General features: G+C 43.0%; 2 protein-coding genes across 5 annotated transcripts; one reads left to right on the top strand and one right to left on the bottom strand.

The window, feature by feature from the left end:
- Positions 1 to 672: 672 nt before the first annotated feature.
- MITD1 (microtubule interacting and trafficking domain containing 1) lies at positions 673 to 6,828 on the bottom strand. 4 transcript variants are annotated; one of them, XR_003527482.1, is made up of 8 exons: positions 6,531 to 6,714; positions 6,254 to 6,355; positions 5,704 to 5,840; positions 5,535 to 5,621; positions 4,769 to 4,884; positions 4,377 to 4,437; positions 1,503 to 4,289; positions 673 to 936 (listed from the first exon to the last, which is right to left on the bottom strand). XR_003527482.1 is itself a non-coding variant. In XM_027642165.1 (7 exons), exons 2-7 carry the CDS (start codon positions 6,300 to 6,302, stop codon positions 4,194 to 4,196), a joined length of 546 nt encoding a protein of 181 aa, XP_027497966.1. In that variant the 5' UTR covers positions 6,303 to 6,355; positions 6,764 to 6,828; the 3' UTR covers positions 673 to 4,193. The 4 variants fall into 4 exon arrangements, 2 of the variants coding, with proteins under 2 accessions (XP_027497966.1, XP_027497947.1); XR_003527481.1 differs by having other exon boundaries at positions 673 to 1,610; positions 1,812 to 4,289; XM_027642165.1 differs by lacking the exon at positions 6,531 to 6,714 and adding an exon at positions 6,764 to 6,828 and having other exon boundaries at positions 673 to 4,289.
- On the top strand, positions 6,727 to 10,068 carry MRPL30 (mitochondrial ribosomal protein L30). Its single transcript, XM_027642253.1, has 5 exons — positions 6,727 to 6,888; positions 7,193 to 7,273; positions 8,818 to 8,964; positions 9,708 to 9,781; positions 9,881 to 10,068. Exons 1-5 carry the CDS (start codon positions 6,742 to 6,744, stop codon positions 10,011 to 10,013), a joined length of 582 nt encoding a protein of 193 aa, XP_027498054.1. The 5' UTR covers positions 6,727 to 6,741; the 3' UTR covers positions 10,014 to 10,068.
- Positions 10,069 to 21,225: the final 11,157 nt, after the last annotated feature.

Here is a 21,225-nt window from a genome sequence, read left to right as displayed (position 1 = left end):
ACTGCTGACAAGACATCATTGCTGCTTAAATCAGAGAAAATGGTGCAGGCATCCCACATTGGCCCTGTAGCAGAGGAGGTACAAATGGCTGGCAGAGATGGGATGGGGTAGGTGAAAACTGGTGCTTTGCTGCTGCACTGGATGCCCCAGCCTGCACCCTGTTCCTTGGGGACTGTAGTCCAAAGGCTGTGTCTCAGCCCCTGAACTGTGTGGAGACGGATGTCCCCTGGTTTCTGGTTGAGAGTCCTTTCTTGCAGAATGCTGGTGCCGCTGTGCCTCCACTGTACAAGCATGGTATGTATGCTGAACTCACTGCTGTGTAATCAATCACTTTGACAGTTCCACCCTGGATTAGGGCTTTTTTGTCCATGCATGTGAAAGAGCAGGCAAAGGATTAGGAAATTCAGTGCGGGGGGGTTGTGTGATGAGAGCTGTGCCTCCTTTGTTCCTACACTGCCTGGCAGGAAGCTGGGAGTCCCTGCTGCCTTGGGTACTGGTATCTAAGCTAAACTTTAGGAGATACAGTTGCAAGTACAGATCTGGGAGAAACAGGTTTTCTTATGTTACAACCTAGGAGAAAATTTTCTAGTAAGAGACAATAGGGAACTGAAAATGACAATTTAATGTTAAATAATAGTTCAATATAAAGTAAAATTATGAAAGAAAGGCTCAAGATATATTTCACTGTTGTTGTGAATAAGCAAAATGCAATTTTGATTAGGTGAGAACAGAAGCACTTTATTAATACAGTTTTAGGACAGAACCCAGTGCAGCAGTGACAGACTCCACTGATGTGAAGTCTCCAAAATGAGGCAGTCACAGAGTTTATGTACCTTTATATTACACGACTCTTTCTTCACCAAACTGCTCTTGAATAATACAGTTAGTTAAATTTGAAGTGGGAGGTTCATCAAGCAAAAAAGCCATAAATTCACCCTGTCAAGGTGTGAGCACATCAAGGTAAATTCCATTCAGCACAATATATAAGCACAACTCAATTTACCTAAGTCTTTTCCCAGAAGGTTAACCAGGCTGGTAGGACTTTAAATGAAACCATGGTATCCAGAAATGAGACAGATAGTTACAAAGAGCTTGTTACTAGATGACTTATGTGTTGCCCTAAAGTACCAATACCATTTACTACTTCTGTATATAAGGAAACTGCAGGAAAAACAGAGGTGGATATAAAGTGGATTGAGAAATGCCAGTATCAATTAGTCAACAAACAATCTTGCTATTAATAGGTCAAGATAAATAAGGATCAGTCTGGCCTCAAGAAAGTAAAGGAGCAATGATATTTATATTCTTGGGCCTGTCCTAATCACATTTCTGAGCCTGTGGCATGAAGGGAAAGTTGGATTAAAAGTTAGCATAACTATTGGACAAAGACTTAGAAGACTTACAAGTAGGTCTGTAAGGACACACTGATTTCCAGTGTCCTTGTTGTCCATACAGAAAACCCTCAGCTGAAGCTCCAGTAAGGATTTCAAACTGTCCCTTACCTTTCTGAGTGGCAGCAGGGAGGTTTCAGCAGGGATCAGTCTGCAGTCCTCCCAGGCCATGCAGAACATGGGAATCCAAGTCATAGCACCGCATTCTGTCACGGTTAACTGGAATGCAATTTTGACAGGTCAGAACAGCAGCATTTAATTAAATAATGCTGCCCAGATGAGACAGCTGCAAATAGTTAAGAAGTGATGCCTGCAAAGGCCTATAAGGTGTTACTATGTTACTTCCACACTGACACCTTTAAAAGATGACTGGTTGATCAGCTCTCATGAGGAGGAAATTACACGGCAGAAGTGACCTACCTTTAGTTAAGGAGTGCAGTCAACGGGGGTGAATCCAGCCGTCAGCTGGGACTGGTGGTAGGGCTGAGTGACACTCGGCTGAGCCCAGCAGGGAAGGTGGCTTAAGTTCATCCCCACAGATGATGCCAGGAGGGACAGTTCTGGCTGCACAATCCAGGTGGTGATCTGACTGCATCAATGTGAGCAGCAATACAGAAGAATACGGCTTGGAGTCTTATTGCAGAACTGTACTCTCAGATTTCTCTGGTAGTTTGTTGGGTTTTTTCCATTCCTTGATGCCCACTGCTCTTCACACATGGTGTTCCTACTGACAGCACAAGGAACTGTTCAGCGATAAAGGGCTTATAAGTAAAAATTGCAGTGCAGCACCAAGTGGTACGTCACTAAAGGCTTACTTGTACATGTGTACAGACACTGCAGATCCATGGGATCTGCAAGGAAAGCTGTAGTCTTAGCTAGTGAATTATAGTTGAATTAGAAGACAAAGCTCCTTATTTTGCCTCTGTATGTTTAAAATTGCTGAACTAGGTTAAAAGACACAAAGCTTCACATTTGGGCAGCTTACTGTATTTACAGTGAGCCTTCTCTCAAACATGGCTGGATCCATGAGGCATTACCCAGCTTCCTTGAATTACTCTATGCAGTGAAGAAGTCAAACAGATGACTAAAACTACAAATAATAAAAAATATTTTTTATTCACATTAAAAATAGGCATGTATTATACACAAGTGAATAAAATTCACAACAGTGACTAGAAAACTAGTATCACAGCAGCAAGCCCAGGAGCTTCTATGGAATGTCTGGGGGAACAGCCAGTAGCACACAGCTCTGTGGCACATATATTACTCATTTTGCTGATGTAACACTCCAAAGCTGAGACATTACTATGAGAAAGGATAAAGAAGGCAAACCCCTGGCAAATTGTGACCCAGAAAATAAGGTAAAGACCAGCTCCATTTCTTCTTGATTTCTGTGGAATAGATTTGTTGTTATAGGCAAGAGGGAAAGAATAGCAGCATTAGATGATAGAAAATAAAATAATAAAGCACATTAAGGAAAGGAAAGTATAATAGAATACACCTATAAACATGCTACTAGAATACAGAGGCCTATTGTACTACAGGAGCAGAAAGCATAAGGCACATATCAGTCCTGAGGCTGAAAAGATTTTGATGGGACCTGCAAAAGAGGTCACTGCCTGTTTTTCATGTCAGAATACATGACTTTGGCGAATTCTTGCTAAGAAAGAACTCTTGTTTAAGAAGAAAAAGCAGCAGCAGCTCAGGTAATACCTTCTGGTTTCCAAAGGATGAAGGAATGCCAAGGAAAGCCTTTGTCTTTACTCCAAATAGCATATTCCTTAGAATCACAGAATACTCTGACCCACAAGGATCATCAAATCCAGCTCTTAAGTGATTGGCCTGTAAAGGGATTGAACCCACAATGTGTTATTAACACCATACTCTGACAAACTGAGCTATTCAGGGTATCCAACTTTTGGAAGAACTTAAAAATAAATTTTGGTTTTTTTAGGGGACTACCATAGTAGTAGGGAAAAATGCAGTTGAGACTGGCATGAGTAGCCAGTCATTGGACTTTAAAGTCAGAGAATAAGACTGGGAGAAGATCATACATCCTTTCCACACCTAATGCAAAGGACGGAAATCAGGTATATGACCATACATCATGGAATAAAAGAACATATATGAGTGACAGGGAAGAGAATACAGCTGTTTGCAGCCTTCCTAGTCCAAAATCCATCATGCAGAGACACATAAGACAACCCTAAAATGACTGTATACTGAACACTAAAACTCTTGTAGGCAAGAGGCTTGGAAAATGGAATGTTAAATTTGGGGTTACTAGTAAAGTCTGTGAAATAAGGTATTAGGGGATTGACTAAAACCCACTAGAATAGTAGTCATGACTAGAATACAGAAATTAAAGGAAGTAAAATAAGCTTATAAAATAAGCTTATAAAAGAGGACATGAGACAGCCCAGCTTCCAATGTTTCTGAGGTGGTCAATTACAGATATAAACCCCAAAACTGGCTCAAGACAAAATCAGTAGTAAAAATAGAAATGACAGTAAAGAGGCCTTTGAAAGACAATATTGAGGGTCTGTTACGAAATCATGATAAAATTTAGACATGGATTGTATTAATTAAGATTACAGAAGAAGTACAGTGAAGGAATTTACAGTTGTGTTTTCTCAGACTGAAAAGCCTCAAGTATTCTTAAACCTACAGATTATAAAAGCTATGCTGCACTAAGTACTTGGAAGAGTTGCTTCTGAGGGTGAACACCTGGACTCAAGCAACATCTTCCAGTCTTACATTTTTAAGCTTATGAAAACACTTATTAAAAGCAGTCATATCTGATTACATTTTCTTTGTGTGTTTAGTGTGAAAGACATCCACTGTTGTTTCATGACAAGGTCGCAAATCAAAGTCACAGTATCCAATGCTGAAACGACCCTGCAGAAATGAACAGAATTGACATGGTGAGCAAATACTGTAGAAGAGCTCATTCTAAGCTAATTAGAGAGGTCAAAGCATTTTTACCTGTGGTTTCTTAAAATAATCAAGACCCCTTCCAATCTTAATCATCCATCCATTGTTGAATCTGTTTTAAAAATTCACAAATTTGAATACTGTGAGTATGTTGAATAAAAAAATAGTTACATCCACATGATGCACAAGTTTCTTGTTTCAATCACAATTATTTCCTAGTGTCACCGATACCTGTGTCAACCATAGAAGACACAGCATAAAGAGATAACTAATATTATGTTCACAATTAGACAACATGAAACTATGGAGGCTGATTTTATCCAGTGAGGGCCACTGCCTTCTACTTTGTTAACCACAGCTGTAATTAATAGTTGTCTCAAAAGTTAGGGTTAAATAGTTTGACTTCCAATAACTGGAATTTGCTCATTTTTTATATCCCGCACCTGATTTCTCGATCATGTATTGAAGATGAAAATTCAATATTCAGTGTTACTCCATAATTCCTTAATGACTGTTGTATTTCTTCCAAGCCACTCATCTGCTGACTCCTCCCACTACCCTGTAAAAAATAAAAATAATGTGGTGGGGTTTGGATTGTTTTTTATTTTAATATGTATTCACTTCTGGTCACCTCTTCCTAAACTCACCAACAAAAACTTTTTACAATCAAAGTAGATTTTCAGTTTCAAAGACAGGATAAAGAGCAGACAGATTACAGGTACATTTGCTAAGGGATGTGGAGGAGGAGTTTACTCTTGGCCCTTTGTAACTAGATATGAATTACTATTAAAAATAAGTGCAGTAATAGTTTAAATAAATGCAGTGCTAGTTTGAGAGATTACAGCTCGTTAAAGCTCTAAAATGACAACTAAATACAGCTGTTGGAAGAGTAAAAAACCCCATATCTCTATAGATGCTTTGCTTTTGATGACATTTTCCACAACAAAACTTTCACAGAAACATCTTTTCAATTTAAGACTCTGCTTACCAAGAATTTGTTAGAGTTATCAGAAAACTCTGAACTTACAAAATTACTTATGTTTAACTATCACATTTTTATTTTTCTCTTAAGTCTGAGTTTTCTGCTGAAATCATCAGAGACTGAGTCTAACAAGTTCTGGTAAGTAAGAACAAGTCTATTTTTTTATTTTTTTTTTTGCATGTGGCATCATCTGCCACATCAGTAGAAACCAAAATCTAGACACTTACCTCATCATAGGAAGTGAGGAGGTGGATTGTTTTCACTTTGCACGGCCCCTTAATTAGCATCTCACAGAATCGTAGAAAGTTATACAACTGTAAAAGTTTTATTTAATTTAGTAACTTGCAATGTCTCTAGTACCTACATCTGTATTAGTTACACCAAGTATCTACTTGCCTGATGAAGGTGCCTAATGTATGGGTCCTCCACCCAAACTTCAGAAACAACCTCAGTAAGGTACTCATGGAAAAGCTTTTCGTAGCCAAAACCCGTTGCGTTTTCCTCTATCCTGATTTGTTTATGGTATTTGCCATCTGAAAAGAAAGCAGGTCTCCGTTTAAGTAACGGTCAGGACATAATTTCTGTGTTAAAACACCTCACCCATCAAACATTTGCATAAGAACAGACATTTAAAAGCCAACGGGTACATCACAGCTCACAGTGGGTCATCTGGTCCAGCTTCCCTGCTCAAGCAGGGTCATCCCGGAGCACATGGTTCAGGATTGTGTCCACACAGTTCTTGACTATCTCCAGCGAGGGAGACTCCACAACCCCTCCAGACAGCCTGTTCAAGTGCTTGGTCACTCACACAATAAAGAAGTTCTTCCTCATATTCAGGTGGAACTTCCTGGGCGTTGTTTTCTGCCTCATGTCCTATTGCTGGGCACCACTGAAAAGAGCCTGGCTCCATCCTCTTGGCACCCTCCGTTTAGATTTTTATACATACCTTGTTTCTCTTTCTCGATGTGTTTTTTAATGTCTTCGGCTCTGGTCATGTACTCGGAGATCTTCTGCCGGTAGCGGTGCTTTTTTGCCTCATCCTTCGTGGCTGTAACCCATAAAAGCACAGGGGCCATTAAAAAACTCTCCCCAGCACTTCCTGGCCCCGCTCTCCTGGGGCCTCTCTTCTTCCCAGTGTGTCGACGGCCCTCTGCGCCCGACACAGCTCGAGTGTTCCTGGAACCGCCCCCGACCTGAGGCCGCGGCGCCCCCTTGCCCGGTACCTTTCACCACCTGCAGCAGGAGATCGATGCCCTCCTGGTAACACACCAGCGACTCCTGGAACCGCGATGCCACGTCCAGCTCTACCGCCCGCTTCACCGTCTCTGCCCCGGCCCGCTCCAGCGCGGCGGTGCCATCGCCCCCCGACCGCGACATGGACAGGGACCGGGACCGGGACGGCTACCGGGAAAGGGCAGGGAGCCGAGGGGGAGGATGGAGAGGGGCGGTGTCTCACCATTGTCCTTCCGCCCGCTCGGAACTCAAGTGCCGCGGCGCTGGTGTCCGACCGAAAGAGTGCTGCGCACCGAAATGGCCGCCGGGGTGGGCCGGGCGGGCCTGGGGCTCGCGGGAGCCGGGAGGGTGAGGATGGGGAAATCTGGGGCGGGATCCGGGGGGGGGGGGGGGGGCATGGGGGGGGATGGGGGGGGGGATCCGGGGGGGGATGGGGGGAGATCTGGGGCGGGATCCAGGGCGGGATCCAGGCTAGGTTGGGGCACGCAGCCACTGAGAAGGTGGGGATCCAGGTGGGAATCTGAGTTGCGACTCGCAGCCGCCAGGAAGGTTGGGATCTTTGTAGGGATCCGCGCGGGGAGTGGGGCTTGTGGCTGCGTCGTCTGTGTGCAAGTATTCAGAGCTGACGAGTTGTGTCCTCCTCTCTTTGCAGCTACTGGGAAAGAGGATGGAGGGGATGGCGTCCCCAGCCTGGGCTCGCTGTCTTTTTACCAGGTCGAGAATTCCAGACTCGGTATGTGCTTCAGTAATTGAGAAACTGAAAAAACGGGTGTTAGCCTGCTAAATTTTGTATTTGCTGCGGTATGACAGATTTCCAGAGACTCTGTGGGATGAGCGAGTTCACAGTGGACTGGGTGAAGAACCGGCTGAAAGGCAGAGCCCAGAGGGTTTGCAGTGAATGGGGTTGCATCTGACTGGTGACAGGGCAACAGTGATGTTTCTCAGGTTTCAGTTCTAGGGCCAGGTCTGTTCAAAATATTTATCAACGATCTGGATGCAGGAGTTGAATGCACAATTAACAAGTTTGCAGAGAGATCTAGACTGATTGGAACATTGGACAATCATCAGTGGCATGAAATTTAGCAAGAATAAATGCCAGATACTGCACTTGGTACCAAGTGATACTGGGCACAGGTATAAATGGAGACGAGTGGCTGGAGAGCAGTCCTGAAAAAAGGGATCTGGGGGAGCTGGTGGGCAACAACAGGAGTCAGCAGGGAACCCGGGCAGCCAGGGGAGCAAACCCCATCCTGGAGGGCATCAAACACAGCACAGCCAGACAGTCAAAGGCAGTGATTGTCCAGCTGTATTCAGTGTTGGTGCAGCCTCCCCTCCAGTGCTGTGTGCAGTTTGTGTGAGCCCCCCAATTTAAGAAGGACATGAAGGTCTTTGAATGCATCCAGAGGAGGGCAACAAAGCTGGTGACAGGGCTGGAAGGCATGTCCTGAGAGGAGCAGCTGAGGACTCTGGCTTTGTCTGGTTCAGAGAGAAGGAGGCTCAGAGGTGACCTCACTGCTCTCTGCAGCTTCCTGAGGAGGGGAAGCAGAGAGGGAGGTGCTGAGCTGTTCTCCTTGAGATCCAGTGACAGTGTGCATGGCAATGGCTTAGAACTGCCAGGTTCAGGGCAGGTTCAGACTGGACATCAGGAAACACTTCTTTACTGAGAGGGTGGTCAAACACTGGAACAGGTTTTCTAGAGCGGTGTTCAGCTGCCCAAGCCTGTCAGTGTTTAAGAGACATTTGGACAATGCCTTAATAATGTTTTAACTTTTGGTCCACCCTGAAGTGATCAGGAGATGGACTAAATGATTGTTGGTAAATCGCTTCCAACTGAAATATTTTGTCCAATAAATAATTAAACCAAAGTGATGGGAAGTTTGACTTGCACTTTACATTTTTACATTTACATTTTTGCAAGATACCATCTTGTGTCAGTTCATACTTTTCCTTAAAAGCATTTTTAAGCCTGTGGAAAAACGTACCATGCAGAGGCTGAGCACAGGCTCCCTGAGGAGATGCACATGAATTAGTTGTTGTGCTGGTCCGGTGTTGTCCATGTGTTTCTGTGAGTCACTATCAGCAAACCATTATAAAGATATATTTGACTTCATGTTATAAAATTTTGTTTCACTTTGTTGGTACTTTGACTGCCTGAAAAGAAAAACAGGTAAGAATGTTTACCAAAGTTGAAGTATGTTTTAGAGAGTAGCTGACTATAATAATAATTATCAGATATTTAGGAAAAAAACTTCTGGTTTTGTGAACTTTTCATTCTAGGTATTTCAGCCACGGCCTGGAGATCATGAGAAGTATGGAGGTGACCCTGAGCAGCCCCACAAAATCCATGTTATTACTAGAATAAAAAGTGTCATTGGTCGCCCATATTGGGAAAAGAAGATAATACGTGACCTTGGGCTGGATAAAGTATGATTGTTGTTCTTTGTACTTGTTGTATGCTTCAGAAATGGAGCATTAAGCTGGTTGGTTTTTTAAGGACCTCAACTTTGCAGTCACAAAACATAATTACACTTATAGCAGCTGAGGGAAATGTTCATGGCAAATGCGCTTTCAAAATATCCCTCTATGGTATTGTGCTGCATGCCTGAGGAGAATTACCCTGAGAATTCTGCTAAAATAATAGAAATAGATTTGTAAATACTTTGAATTCAGTTTTCTCTGTGGGTCATGTTATTTAGATATTGCAGGAAGGCAAATAAGACTCGTTTATCAATGAAAAGGCCAAGACTAAGAGTTTGTGTCAAAGATGCGTTTATCCAAGCTTTTCAGGCTAGCTGCACATTGTGCAAAGATTCATCTAGTCAGTGTTATATTACAGAGAATAAAATGTCTGCTTGATCCATTTAAGATGTAACTGAAACAAGCAGTTTTGCTCCTAAATTCCTGTATTTACATTTATAGTGTTTTTAACAGCTGGAAGAAAAATGTATTGATAATGGAATGGGAATAAAGCTGAAATTATCATTTTACTGGAATCAAGTTTGATCCAGTTTTGATTTCGTATTTTTATGTTTGTGATGCATGATGGTTCTCTAAATCTTACATTTGCAATTGTGGTTTATATTTTTACTGATAGTGTGAAAAGTTCAGTGAACAGAGATTTGGGATTTGACAACGCATTTGTAAAACCTTTTTTATCCTTTATGTAGGCGCATCAGCCAAGACTGCACAAAAATATCCCTTCTGTGAATTCCAGACTGAAAGTTATTAAACATCTGATAAGGTTTGTTAATTATTTGTTTGTTTATTTGTTTATTTGGAATATTTAATGTAACTCTCTTCTAGTCACAGGACTTCACTAAGCAAACTCTTTTGCCTGTAGAATAAAGCCACTGAAACTACCCTACGGGTTGCCAACAGAAGAGGAAATACCCGGCACCTTTCTTACACGCAACGGAGAGCTTGTCATTAAACGGCGTCTGAAACCTGTGGAGCAGAAAGAAATTAAGTCATAAGGTGTGCTGGTTGGATTTAGATTTTATAAAATAAATACTTTAAATTCTGAGTTAAGAGTTCGTGTATGAAATGTAAGAAAATTCTTAACCCTGTCTGATATGAATGGCAGAGGTGACACTTCAAGGATTGTATGTGTACAGATAGGAAATTCAGTGTTGTTAATAGTTGCCTGAAATATTAAATGAATTATAGGCTGGCTGTCTTTGTGTTTTAATTTTGTGACTAGATTGCTGCAGTTTATGGCTAGCTGTAAGAGAACTTTATTTATAAAGTCACATAAGCGAGAAGTGAGTAGAATACAGGTAGCTAATGATGTTGAGGATGTTTCCCAGCTATAACAGTAAAGGTTTACAGTGATGATGCAGGACTTCACTTTCACTGCACAAAGGACAGAACTGGAATTGAAAAGCCCTCTGCTTAGTAGTCACAGGAGAATCGACTGGCTATCCACGGAGAGTGTCAGGCATTTGGATGACTTACCTTGGTTATCCAGATCTCAGGCTTGTTTCTTAGCAAAGAATCTCTCATCTGGCTTCTCCTGTAACTTAAAAAGTACATAAACTCTCCATTTGGACGTAACAGGAGTTATTCATATCTTGGTACGTTGTATAATTTGTCTTCCAGGAAACATGCTATCTCACTTCATATATATTCCCTGATCCTAAATGTACAATAATAACCTAAGAACTGCAGTTTATGTGAACGTTGATGCTTTTCCTGTTCTAAAATTGCAAACTTTAGAAGTCTGGAGCCCCTGAAGCATGCCTCTGACACGAGTTAGGAATTACGGGCTGCAAGCTTGTGAAAGACTACTGCTGCTGTATCAAATGATAAAGTAGTTTTCATTCCAGCGAGCCTAAATTCTGTGCTTTAATGCACTGTGAGCCTCTCCACACTAGACACACTGAAAAGGAGTTAATCTTAATGACTGTATGTTGTGAGAAGATCAGAGGGATACAGTCGCTGAAAATGAGTGTTTATCCTTTCCGCCTGCTTGCAGAGAAGGGTAAACACCAGTAGGAGTTCAAAGGAGTAGACAGACATATCAGTACAGGGAGATAAAAGCTGGAAGCACTGTGCACAGAAGGAAAAGGATAGGCTACAGTGGCATTGAAGAGTGTAATGGCCCCTACGGGCAGGCTGAAGGCAGAAATTAAAATTTCAGCTGAAATAGAATAGCATGGAAGAAGTGAAGCAGATAAATGAATGATGCTTTTCTTCCCTCCCTCCCTCCTTCCTTCCAGCATCTGCACAGCATCTTGTGCTGCAGTATGTTAGAACTGCAGTCTCTGCAAGGTGTTGATCACGTTCCCACGGGGAGGTGCTTAGTACAAGCTGGAATTTGAACCCTTTTGAAGGACGTATGTAGTGCACCCAATGTGCAGGGCATGCTTGAAAGAGATGGCACAAGTACTAGGGCCCGGAAGATGATCTTGGATCAAATGGATCTTGTTGCTTGTGGATAGCAAATAATAAGACTTGTGCCAGGATTGGAGTTCCAGAGCACCAGAGCCAGGATGGCTCAGCCTTACCAAGCAGGTTCGCGTTCAGGTCCATGGCACTGCAGGCTGGTGAGCCTCTGGCAGAGGACGCGCTGCCGGTTCCGTCCCACACGGTGTGTGTACGGATACAGATATGGATATGGATACGGATATGGACATGGATCTTTTGTTCATTGCACGGTACTGATGCTACAGCCCACAAAAGTACTGTAGGGTATTCCAGAGGGAATGTGTTAATGAACAGGCTTGCTTGGTACCATGCAGGGCTTCAAAAGTGTGTGATAAACTACCTAAGTTAAAACAGGGCTAATAACTGCTTCCCAAGTGCAGAGAAGGGAACATAGATAGTACCTGTTATTTCTGGGAAAGATTTAGGTACAAGAGATGCTTTCAGATGTCTTTAATTGGCAACCTGACAGTTTTAATGAAAAAGGAAATTGTATTTCCTTAAAATGTTCTGTTTGGATGTTTCTGAAATGGTATTTCTTCCAAGGTCACAAGTGTCATACAGTCAATCTGCTATCCCAAACCTTCTCTGTATAAGCACACATCCTCTAAAGATTTTCTCAAGTCTAAAACCTGAACCAACAGGGTGCACAAACACAGTGTATGTCCACATCCTTTCATTAATGAAGCTTTGTCAATGCTCTGTGTAGATCTTTATGAAGGAGGGAACAAACAGACTGACATAAGATGATCACAAAATTCGGGTTGGCAGGTACCTCATAGGTCTCTAGTCCAACCTCCTGCTCAATACAGGGCCAGTGCTGAGGTCAGACAAGGTTACTCAGTAGTTTATCCAGCTGGGTCTTGAAAACCTCTGAGTCTTGAAGACCTTAGGGCAGGGACAGCTCTCTGAACGGCCTGCACTGCTGTTTTATACTGCTGTTAGACAGAGGTATTGGCAGATAAGATGCAAGGCAGATAAAATCTTGTTAAGCAGTGTTATAACTTTCATGCAGCATTAATCTGCTGCTTGAGAAACTGCAGGCACAGGTGAAAACTCTGAATATTCTCCTGAAGTAAGCTAAAAAATGGCAAGAGATAGGTCGCAGTTTGGATTATTAGCAGTGTTATCTTTTAAGTTACTTTTTTAGCCTTAGCTGAAAAAAAACCCCGTTGGAATCTTGTACTTGTTTCTGGCTTCATTGCTCCCCCCCCATTCTTACTATTTCTGAGGGAGAAATCCAGGTTGTTTTTAATTAGAAGCAAAGTATGAATCAGTGACTCTAATCATTATTCAGACATCTCAATATCCAGTTCTCTTATAAAAATTGGCTCTTGCATCCACATTATTGACACAGTTGTGTGTTGTACCAGTATCCAGTTTGTTGTAGTTCTGGATATTGTTAGCTTCTGCATTATCCCACCTGAAATGAGAGTGAAAGAAACACATAAACAGAGGTGCTACTTCATTAGTAAATAAGCAAACAAACAAAAATCACAACTGAACTGCACTGCTTTAGTTTATCCTCCCTTTTCACCAGGATTGTTGGCCGTAGTATTAACATTTCCAGCTCTTTTTGTCACAGAGGTATTCCTTTTGTGTTTTAACTTTGTGAAGAAATCATAATTTCCTCATTCCAGACTTGGTGATCATTGTCCCCTTGTGGTATTTTGCTAATGTCTTCAGTTTTATGACTATTTCCTTGTGTGCATATTCCTTCATGCCTACCCACATTAATGACCTCAGACGTGTTACTACTGTAGTTGGACTAAAGGGACCCAACTGTAGGGACTGCTTCAGGGTAATCAGTGTTTAAGAATATAACTATGTTTCCTCCAGAGAGAACCAGACATTTTCAAAATTAGTGGGTTCCTCCTTGAGAGTTGCCAGAATAGGCAACCAGGATAGGTTGATTTGTAGATGGGTGGTAACATGAACAGAGGAACTGGGATGTGTTTAGTTTCCTTCAGTGCTTGGTTTTACAGCATTTTCGTGCTTGGCTTTACATGTGTGAAATGTTTCAAAGCTGACAAAACTCTACCTTTGAGGTCCTGTTCCTTTGTCCAAGCCGGGAATTTTTTCTGAATTTATAAATCTGCATAAAATCTCTGTGTCTTATGGTAGGTACTCTTCAGTGTCCCATGACTTGTCAATCTTACAGTACTGTTTATCAGCCTGAAAGTGAGACAGCAGTATCAGCGTACCAGAAACCCCAACCCCACTACTTATTTATCCCACTATTTATCCAGAGATCTTCATTGCTTACAGGTTGCTTGTGTTCATTTTGATTCTTAATCTCATGATTTACCTCTTTTGTGACTGTATAGAGAGGAAGCAAGTGCAGCTCAAGGTGCAGGTAAAGCCAGCAGATGTGTGAAGGGCAGACTGTTGGGGCACTGAAGAGGAATTCCTGCCTCACTTCGTTGTCTTTCAGAGCCTTGAAAACCCAACACAGCTGCTGTTGTAAAGGTGACAGTGTGCAGAAAGCAGCATGACTGCTGCTTCAGCCTTTCCAGGTGCGAGGTGACTGCTCCTCTCCTCCCCAGCTGCATCAAGGGTGGGAAAATCTGTTTCCTCTAAGAATCTCCCCTGGATCTCTGTCCCAGTCCTCCTTCTTCTCCTTCTTCTCCTCCCCTTATCCTCTTGTACGGGATAGTAAAGCACAAGTCCAAGGGGGCTGGAGCTGTTACAAAAGCAGATCCCAATGTCTATGACAAATGTTTAGGGATTTTACAGATAAGGATACAACTTGGCAAACAAGTGAGGCACAAATGTAGGCATGAATAATGAAGCAAGATCCCCCACTAGCCAGGCCCCTGTGGTGCATAAAGTGTAATTAACCTGATGATATGTAGCTGCAGCCTGCAGGCCTCCGTGCTCAGCTAAAAAAAGTGCTTTTTGGAACAAGACTCATTATCTAGATATGAAATAGGAACAGGTAATCTGTTCATTCCCAAGGGAGTGTTGGGAAGCAATCAGTGGTTTCACAGTGCAAAAGCAGTCTGCTCATGCCCTGACACTCACTGGGGTCCTTCCCAGGTTCTGGCAGCTGACAATCTGGCCACAGAGTTGGCTGAAAAGGCTTAGTGGGTTGCCTTTCAACAGGGCCTCTGCTGCTCCTCTAACTCTGCTTCAGATGAAGGATGAGATTTGTGTTTTCAAGAAGGTTGACTATAACTGCACTAAGCGAAATGCATTTCCAGGGTCACCCCAGCCATCCTTCAGCACTGCCCCAGCATGTGACTCTTGAAAAATAATACCAGCAGTCAATCACAACTTTTGCAGTGTTGGTGTGGTGTTTCTCTATGTTCCTCAAACCTTTTTCTGCAGTCTTCTCTTGAGGCACGAAATCCTGCAACATGACATGCATGACATTGCCCATCATTTTTAAAATCCAAACCCAGTTTTTATAAGTCATTATGACTGAGCTGACATTTTGAATCCTTCTGACTCTATTTAGAGAGAAACAATGATACAATGGACTAATTTTGCTGAAGGGTAAGTGCCCTAGAAATCAATACACAGATAACATAAAAGACATTTTATTCAAATATAGAGGGCAGTTCTCTAGCATGCAAACTAAAAGGTGATTCTTTTAAATCTAAACCTTTGGGTGGAATAGTCCCAGATCTAGGGCCTTTTAATTTAGGACTATAATGGAGAAATGTTCAGAAGCTTGGGTCGTGAGGGAAATCCTCTTAAGGAAAGTAGAAAAGCAGATTTGATGGCAGGGTTGGATGCACCAAGCAGACCTTCATTTTCTCTGTGATGGTCTTAAATATCATCTCAAAGGCAATGCTATTCTCAACGTAAATTTATGTGCTCAAGTGGGATTTGTGTTGGTTGTGGGAAAATCTGCTTGCATGGCAATGACTGACAGAGACCGAGATCCGTAATAGGCATGAGCTTTTGTGTGAGTGTAAAGGGAGATGAACAGCTGAATTAGTGCCTACCTACACAGCTCAGACCTTCTGTTTTCACGGTTGGCTCCAAAGCTCCAGTTGTGTCAACATTCAGAAAATTCCCATAGCTCTCCGAACAGCCTAAGAGCGGTATTTACAACCAGATGTCAGGCCAGCGCAATGCATGACTCATGCTGCTAAAATGCTTTCAGATCCATGACTGAAAGCCATGGCATCACTCAGATACTTGTGCAGGCGTTTGTGCTGGCAGGTGTGGTCATGGTACATCTTGTTGGCTCTGGAGAGGATTACCTCTCAGTCATGCCAGCCTAAAGCCACTGTGGAGCTTGCGAGGTGAACTGAGGCTTTGTGCACAATTCATGTCCCCTAATTTTAGCTTGCCTAAAACTTAGATATCTAGTCTAGGCTTGTGACTTGGGCTGCCCACATGGCCAATGGAGAAAGGCACTTCAAAAATGCAGTTTTTCTACTCCAAAATAAAATAAAAAAAAATAAAATCAGTGAGAGTCAAGAGAAATCCTACACTACTGACTGGCTCCAGCTTACTTTTCCATAGCTACCATAAACAAGAAAATCAAAGACAAACATCCTTCATTTACATCATTACAATTTATCTGACTTGCAGATTGTTTGTCTTGCAATTTATCTGCATTTATCTGTTGTCAAAACATGCCATTGCAGGAGGGAAAACATACAAAGAGCAACTGAGGGGAACAATGCTAACCTGATCCCAGCAGTTAATGGAAAACAGAGTTTGGTACAGTGAATTATTTACAAGAATATTAGACAAACATCACAGACAGACCCGACCTGTTTGCTGCAAGATGTCTCTCCAACTTCTTACTGCACTTCCTGGAGACAAATGGGCATTTTATCTGCTGGTGGAGTTCTGGAGCAGTTGGCTCAGTGCACTCTTCCCATACTCACTGGTCATACAAGAAACAGAAATGCCTAACAGCTTATTGTGTATCCTCCCAAACACAACAGGTTTTCTGCTTTTACAGCACAAACATAATTATTGTTTTAAAAAATGAAATACCTTTTAATTTAATTTAAGGCCCCACTGCTAAACAGCTTGGAACTAGGAGGAGCCTTGTCTGAAAACGACTGCTCCCCTTCAGTTCTTGGAAGCAATAATGTGCTGACAATGAGAAAATGTGAACCTCCACTTTTGGATGGAATGAAGTTTTCACAGGCAAAGATCCAGGAACGATAACATGACCAGAGCTGCAACTGCTGAGAATTTGGATATGCAAGAGACTATGCCAGGTCTCTGTTGTTATACCCTCTTGTACAGAGACAACAAAGGTCAACAACCCTAAATTAGCAGCAGCGTGGATTTCAAAGCCACTGTAGCTGTGCAGCAGTAAGGAAAAAAAGCCACTGGGTGGCAGAACTCCCCACAGCAGAATCCATCCTGACTTGCTTCTCCCCCACGGTAGATTTGTGAGTGTGAAATGCTGTTTCGCTCTTTCAGCAGCTCTTTCACATTTTAAGCTGGGGGATTCGTCCCGTATCATTGCACTGAGAGATTCAATTCTGTAAATTCGTCCTGTACTGTTGGTACCTCCCATAGAGAACCAACTGCAAAAAGTCACAGCAGCCCATGTATGTTCATGTTCGTAATTGTGACTGAGTGTAAAAAAGGTTGAAACAGAGGGAAGTACACCTGGCAGAAAGGAAAATAGAAGAGATATGGCTCAAATGAAGTGACATTAAAAAAATCTGAAAATTCAAAATACCACTGAAGATGATTCACCAAACAGTAATCTCCAAATGGTCTCCTTATTGCTAGGGGAGAAACATAGAGGATGTACCAGTTTACTTCTTCTACATCATAGTAATTGAGGCAGGTTGGTAGATCTCCCGTGTTTCCAGAAATTTTTGCTTAATCATATATGCATACAGGAAGTGTCACATGTCATGGGAAGTGTTTTTCCTCAATAAACCTCTATTTGGACTACTGGGGAAGGCTGCACTCCTGAGAGGACAGGCCATGGGTCACAGGAGCTGCAAGGGGCTCTGTCACTCCCTGTGATGGAGAGGAGGTGCGGTCCTGCCCGGAACCTGTGCCCTCAGCCCACCCCTCCTTCTACAACGTTCACAAGGGGACTGAGCACTTTCTCCTCTGACAGCTCTAGCATCAACCAAGATTTTGGGGAGGGGGTGAGAAAGTGTATCAATACTTGGGACAAGGCAGCAAGGCATGCCAGGCTTACCCAGGAGGGCGGCACGGTCTGGCAGCACAAACATTGAGTATGTGGGGCGGTTCTTCCTGATCATGCAAAACAGCTTGAAAATCAATTATCCATCACTAGCACACATGAAGATATAAATATATCTCACTGCTTGCCGAATAAACACAAAGAAATTCTTTCCAAGCTGATGGGGTATTTCTCTTGGTTGCATAGGCAAAGCGACAAAAGGAGTCACATCTCTTTGCGTAAGAGGCCCCAATGGCAGCTCTCCTGCTCCAGCACAAACCAGCTTTCAGCTGTTCATGAAAGACTTGTGGCTTCATGAGACACTCACACTTCTGCTGCTGTTTCAAATACGTCTTTTACAGCATCTTGGTAACTTCCCCCAAACTTCCTCAAACTCTGATGTTTAATTCAGAAAAAATAAAATCAGTAATGTTCTGTAATGTTAAAATTAGCAATGCTCAGTGCTGTACTCTCACCATGAATGCCTTTATTCCCTGCCCATATTCTGTATACCAACCTCCTTTGCCACACCTGGGCAGTTTTGCCTGAATCCCCTAAGACTTTCTTTATGCTCAGCTAGCTCTTCAGCCTCCATATAGAGCGACCTGACAGTCCTGCTACTGAAATATTTTGTGTATGTGGTAAGTGTAGGCCAACTACCTATAGAATATACAGCAACAGCCATGATGGTCCATTCTGTATCAGTGTCCATGCTCTATCAGTAAGGAGGTGTTCACCGGTCACAAGAGTCGCAAGGGAGAGACAATTCTGGTTTACCCAGAAGCCAGGTTGCAGTGCACGGGATCAGATCTGGTATCAGCTCCTCTTTACTCTTCTCTTCTGTGTCTGGCAGGAGGGAAGGACTGCCTCTGGCAATTAAATGCTTCAGGGCAGACATCCATGGGATAATCTGGTCCTCTGTATGGCCCTTGTGACTCGGGCATGCAGACATGTCTTGTTAGAGATTGTCCCCATTTCTAAGGAAAAGGTACAAAAAATATGCTTCCAGGATTTCTGTAATTATGACAGGAACTCCTGATTTCTGTAACCATGCACATGTCCAAACCTCTCCTGAACTTCATCAGTTGCTTGATCTGAATCAACTGAGGGGTGCCTGAATAGGTAGGGAATTCATAAAATAAAATCTGATTTAAAGGACAGAAATGAGTTAAATTTCTCCTTGCCTGCCTTGCAACAAGATACTTTTCCAGTTCTTGGGGTGTTTGTGGAAGGCTGAGGGCTGCAGCAGTAGGGTCAGGTTAGCCATGTCCTCTCTGTGTGGGTTTTTTCATGCTTTTGAACATTTCTCCTTATTACTAATTAGCTTAATAAGGCATGAGTAAGAAATGAGTGATCCTAGTTATACTTTCAGGGGAGAAACTAGGCTGACATAAGCTTCCCAAAGCAATTAAGCCAATTTAAGCTCCGGGAGGTTACCCAGCCCATGTCAGGAAGGCAGGATGCTCTGGGTATTGGGAGCTGGTCCCTTGTCCCAGGGCTGCATGATGGCCTCAGAGGGAAATGCAGGGGCTTGTAAATGATTGAGACGTGTGAGGAATTGGCAAAACTTCATGGATGAGAGAAACAGCCTAGAAAGGTAGGCTGCACCTGAGCTGTAACATAGGCAACCTGTGTCACTGGAAATTGAAGAGCTTCTAGAGGAGCATTTCCATTAGAAGCAGGGGAAAGCTGTCAAATGCAGAGGACTACCCAGTTTGAATTGATGTGATCTACAAGGTGGACATAGCTGACATTCAGTTTACCTCTGAAAAAACAGGGGGGAAATAAACAGCGCAATCCCAATAAATGAGACAGACAAAACAGACAGGATACTGTGACAAGGGTTTGGCACATGCAATATTAAGCAATGAAGTGAGGGCAAACTTAAAATTCTTCCTACACAGTTGCTAAAGACTTCAAAATCAAACCAGGAGAATGCAAATTCCTAGTGCCGGGTAACACCAAATAGCGGGCATTTCAGAGACTTGGGGGCTAGAAAACCAACAAGATACTACATTGCCAGCCTCTGGAATTACAGAGTAGGATGCAGAGATGGATGAGTGATGCTGTATGTGAAGGATAAAAGTGTCACAGTATAAAAATATTACAGGAAAAGAGAAGCATCCTGAAAATGTGAGTGGAAATTCCAGTTGCTATTATTAAAAATGCTGTAGTAGGACTGTACTGTCAATCTTTTTTGAATTCAGTAAGTGTGGTCAGTAGGGCCAGAGAAGTAGTAAATATAGGATGGTGGTACATGTGGGAGCCTGTGTATGGGCTGGATCAGTGCCTTGTCAGGATGAGATGCAGAAGTGGAATTTTTGTTTGCAATAGATTCCTGCTTCCAGGAAAAACTGGTTCAGGAACCCACAGGAATAAACACTAGAGAGTGGCACAATGGGCTTCACTTGAGAGCTGTTAGTGGGAAGCTGCTCTGAGGTTGCAATCCTACGAAGTGATCACTTTTAGCATTGAAATGGGAAAAAGCAGGTCATGTGCATCCAATATAGGTGTATTTGGTTTCAAGGAAGACAAGTAAATAAATTGAGGCAAGCATTAGAAACAGTCACTCCCAACTGCAACACTGCCTCCACAGGCGTCCTTGGGATCACAGGCTGGTGCCCATCCTGAGAAATATAGGAGAGTGTATTAAAGATGAATGGGGTGGTGAATAAACCTAGTCAGTTGAGAGACAGTCAGCCCAGCTCCCATAAGGAGCAAACCTGCCTTGGTTCCTCATGGTGTTCTGGGATCATGTCAGCAACTGCATAGATAAAGGCCAGCATGTGAAGTATAGCTGGGTCTTCAAAAAGGAATTTATGAAGATTCAAACTGGCATTATCAAGGAATCTAGATGTGTCTTTGCCACCCAGGAAGCTGTGGAGGCCAGTGGCACCAGCACATTCCCAAAGCAACTGGATCGATTCATGGACAGCAGTGCCACACAAAGGGTGGACATGTCTCCCACCATCTGTGTTAAACAACTGGGAATGCTGAGGGCACAGGAGGAAAACGGACTGTAGAAAGCAACCAAGTTCTCCTGCTGCTGCTGGAGACAGACTTTGGGGTGCCCAGTCACCGGTATCACCCACATGGCATGTCCTATAGTCATCTGATACTTCTGGTTTAAAGGGGGGCTGGTGTTGCCTTTTCTGGCCTGGATAAAACACGAGGCTTTTTTTATTAGGAAGAAAGTCACATAAGATGAGCCTAATATTTTGAGGTGCTGTGCTCAGGGTGCCCAAGGCACTAGAGAAGCCCTGTCCTGTGAACAGGTTGCTGGCCAGGAAATCCCAGCCCACTTTTTCCATGAGTAATGAAGCAGAACAAATGCAGTTCTTCAGCACTGCGTTGCTGTGCTGACATTTCCCTTTGTTTTCTGCATGTTGCGGGGAGAGAGACATGGACACGTGGCTCAAACTGATCCAACTCCAGCGTTCACAGTCAGCCATCAGAGCAATCTGTTCTACCATGTGGCTTAGGGCTCTGGCCCATGGGGACTTGGTTTTGATAGTGTTTTCCTGCTGCTTCAGTTACTGCTGAAACAGGTTGTTTAATTGGTCCCTCTGCTTGGTGTCTATGAAAGACAATCACTGCAGCCCCAGACTCCAGACATAACCCTACCTGAGCCATGG

The sequence above is a fragment of the Corapipo altera genome, unplaced genomic scaffold (genome assembly GCF_003945725.1).
Source record: "Corapipo altera isolate COAL_440 unplaced genomic scaffold, ASM394572v1 0, whole genome shotgun sequence".
NCBI classification, from domain to species: Eukaryota; Metazoa; Chordata; class Aves; order Passeriformes; family Pipridae; genus Corapipo; species Corapipo altera.
This window is presented reverse-complemented; position numbering and strand designations above follow the sequence as displayed.

Bases quoted from the DNA above. Each gene is read 5' to 3' on its own strand.
- MITD1 (XM_027642146.1), bottom strand. From the start codon at position 6,684: ATGTCGCGGTCGGGGGGCGATGGCACCGCCGCGCTGGAGCGGGCCGGG. The intron at 5,841-6,253 runs GTATGTATAAAA...CTTTCTTTTCAG, and splicing joins CATCGAGAAAGAGAAACAAG to ATGGCAAATACCATAAACAA. The intron at 4,885-5,534 runs GTAAGTGTCTAG...TATTTTTTACAG, and splicing joins TCCTCACTTCCTATGATGAG to GGTAGTGGGAGGAGTCAGCA.
- MRPL30 (XM_027642253.1), top strand. From the start codon at position 6,742: ATGGAGAGGGGCGGTGTCTCACCATTGTCCTTCCGCCCGCTCGGAACT. The intron at 7,274-8,817 runs GTATGTGCTTCA...TTTTCATTCTAG, and splicing joins GGTCGAGAATTCCAGACTCG to GTATTTCAGCCACGGCCTGG. The intron at 9,782-9,880 runs GTTTGTTAATTA...TTTTGCCTGTAG, and splicing joins GTTATTAAACATCTGATAAG to AATAAAGCCACTGAAACTAC.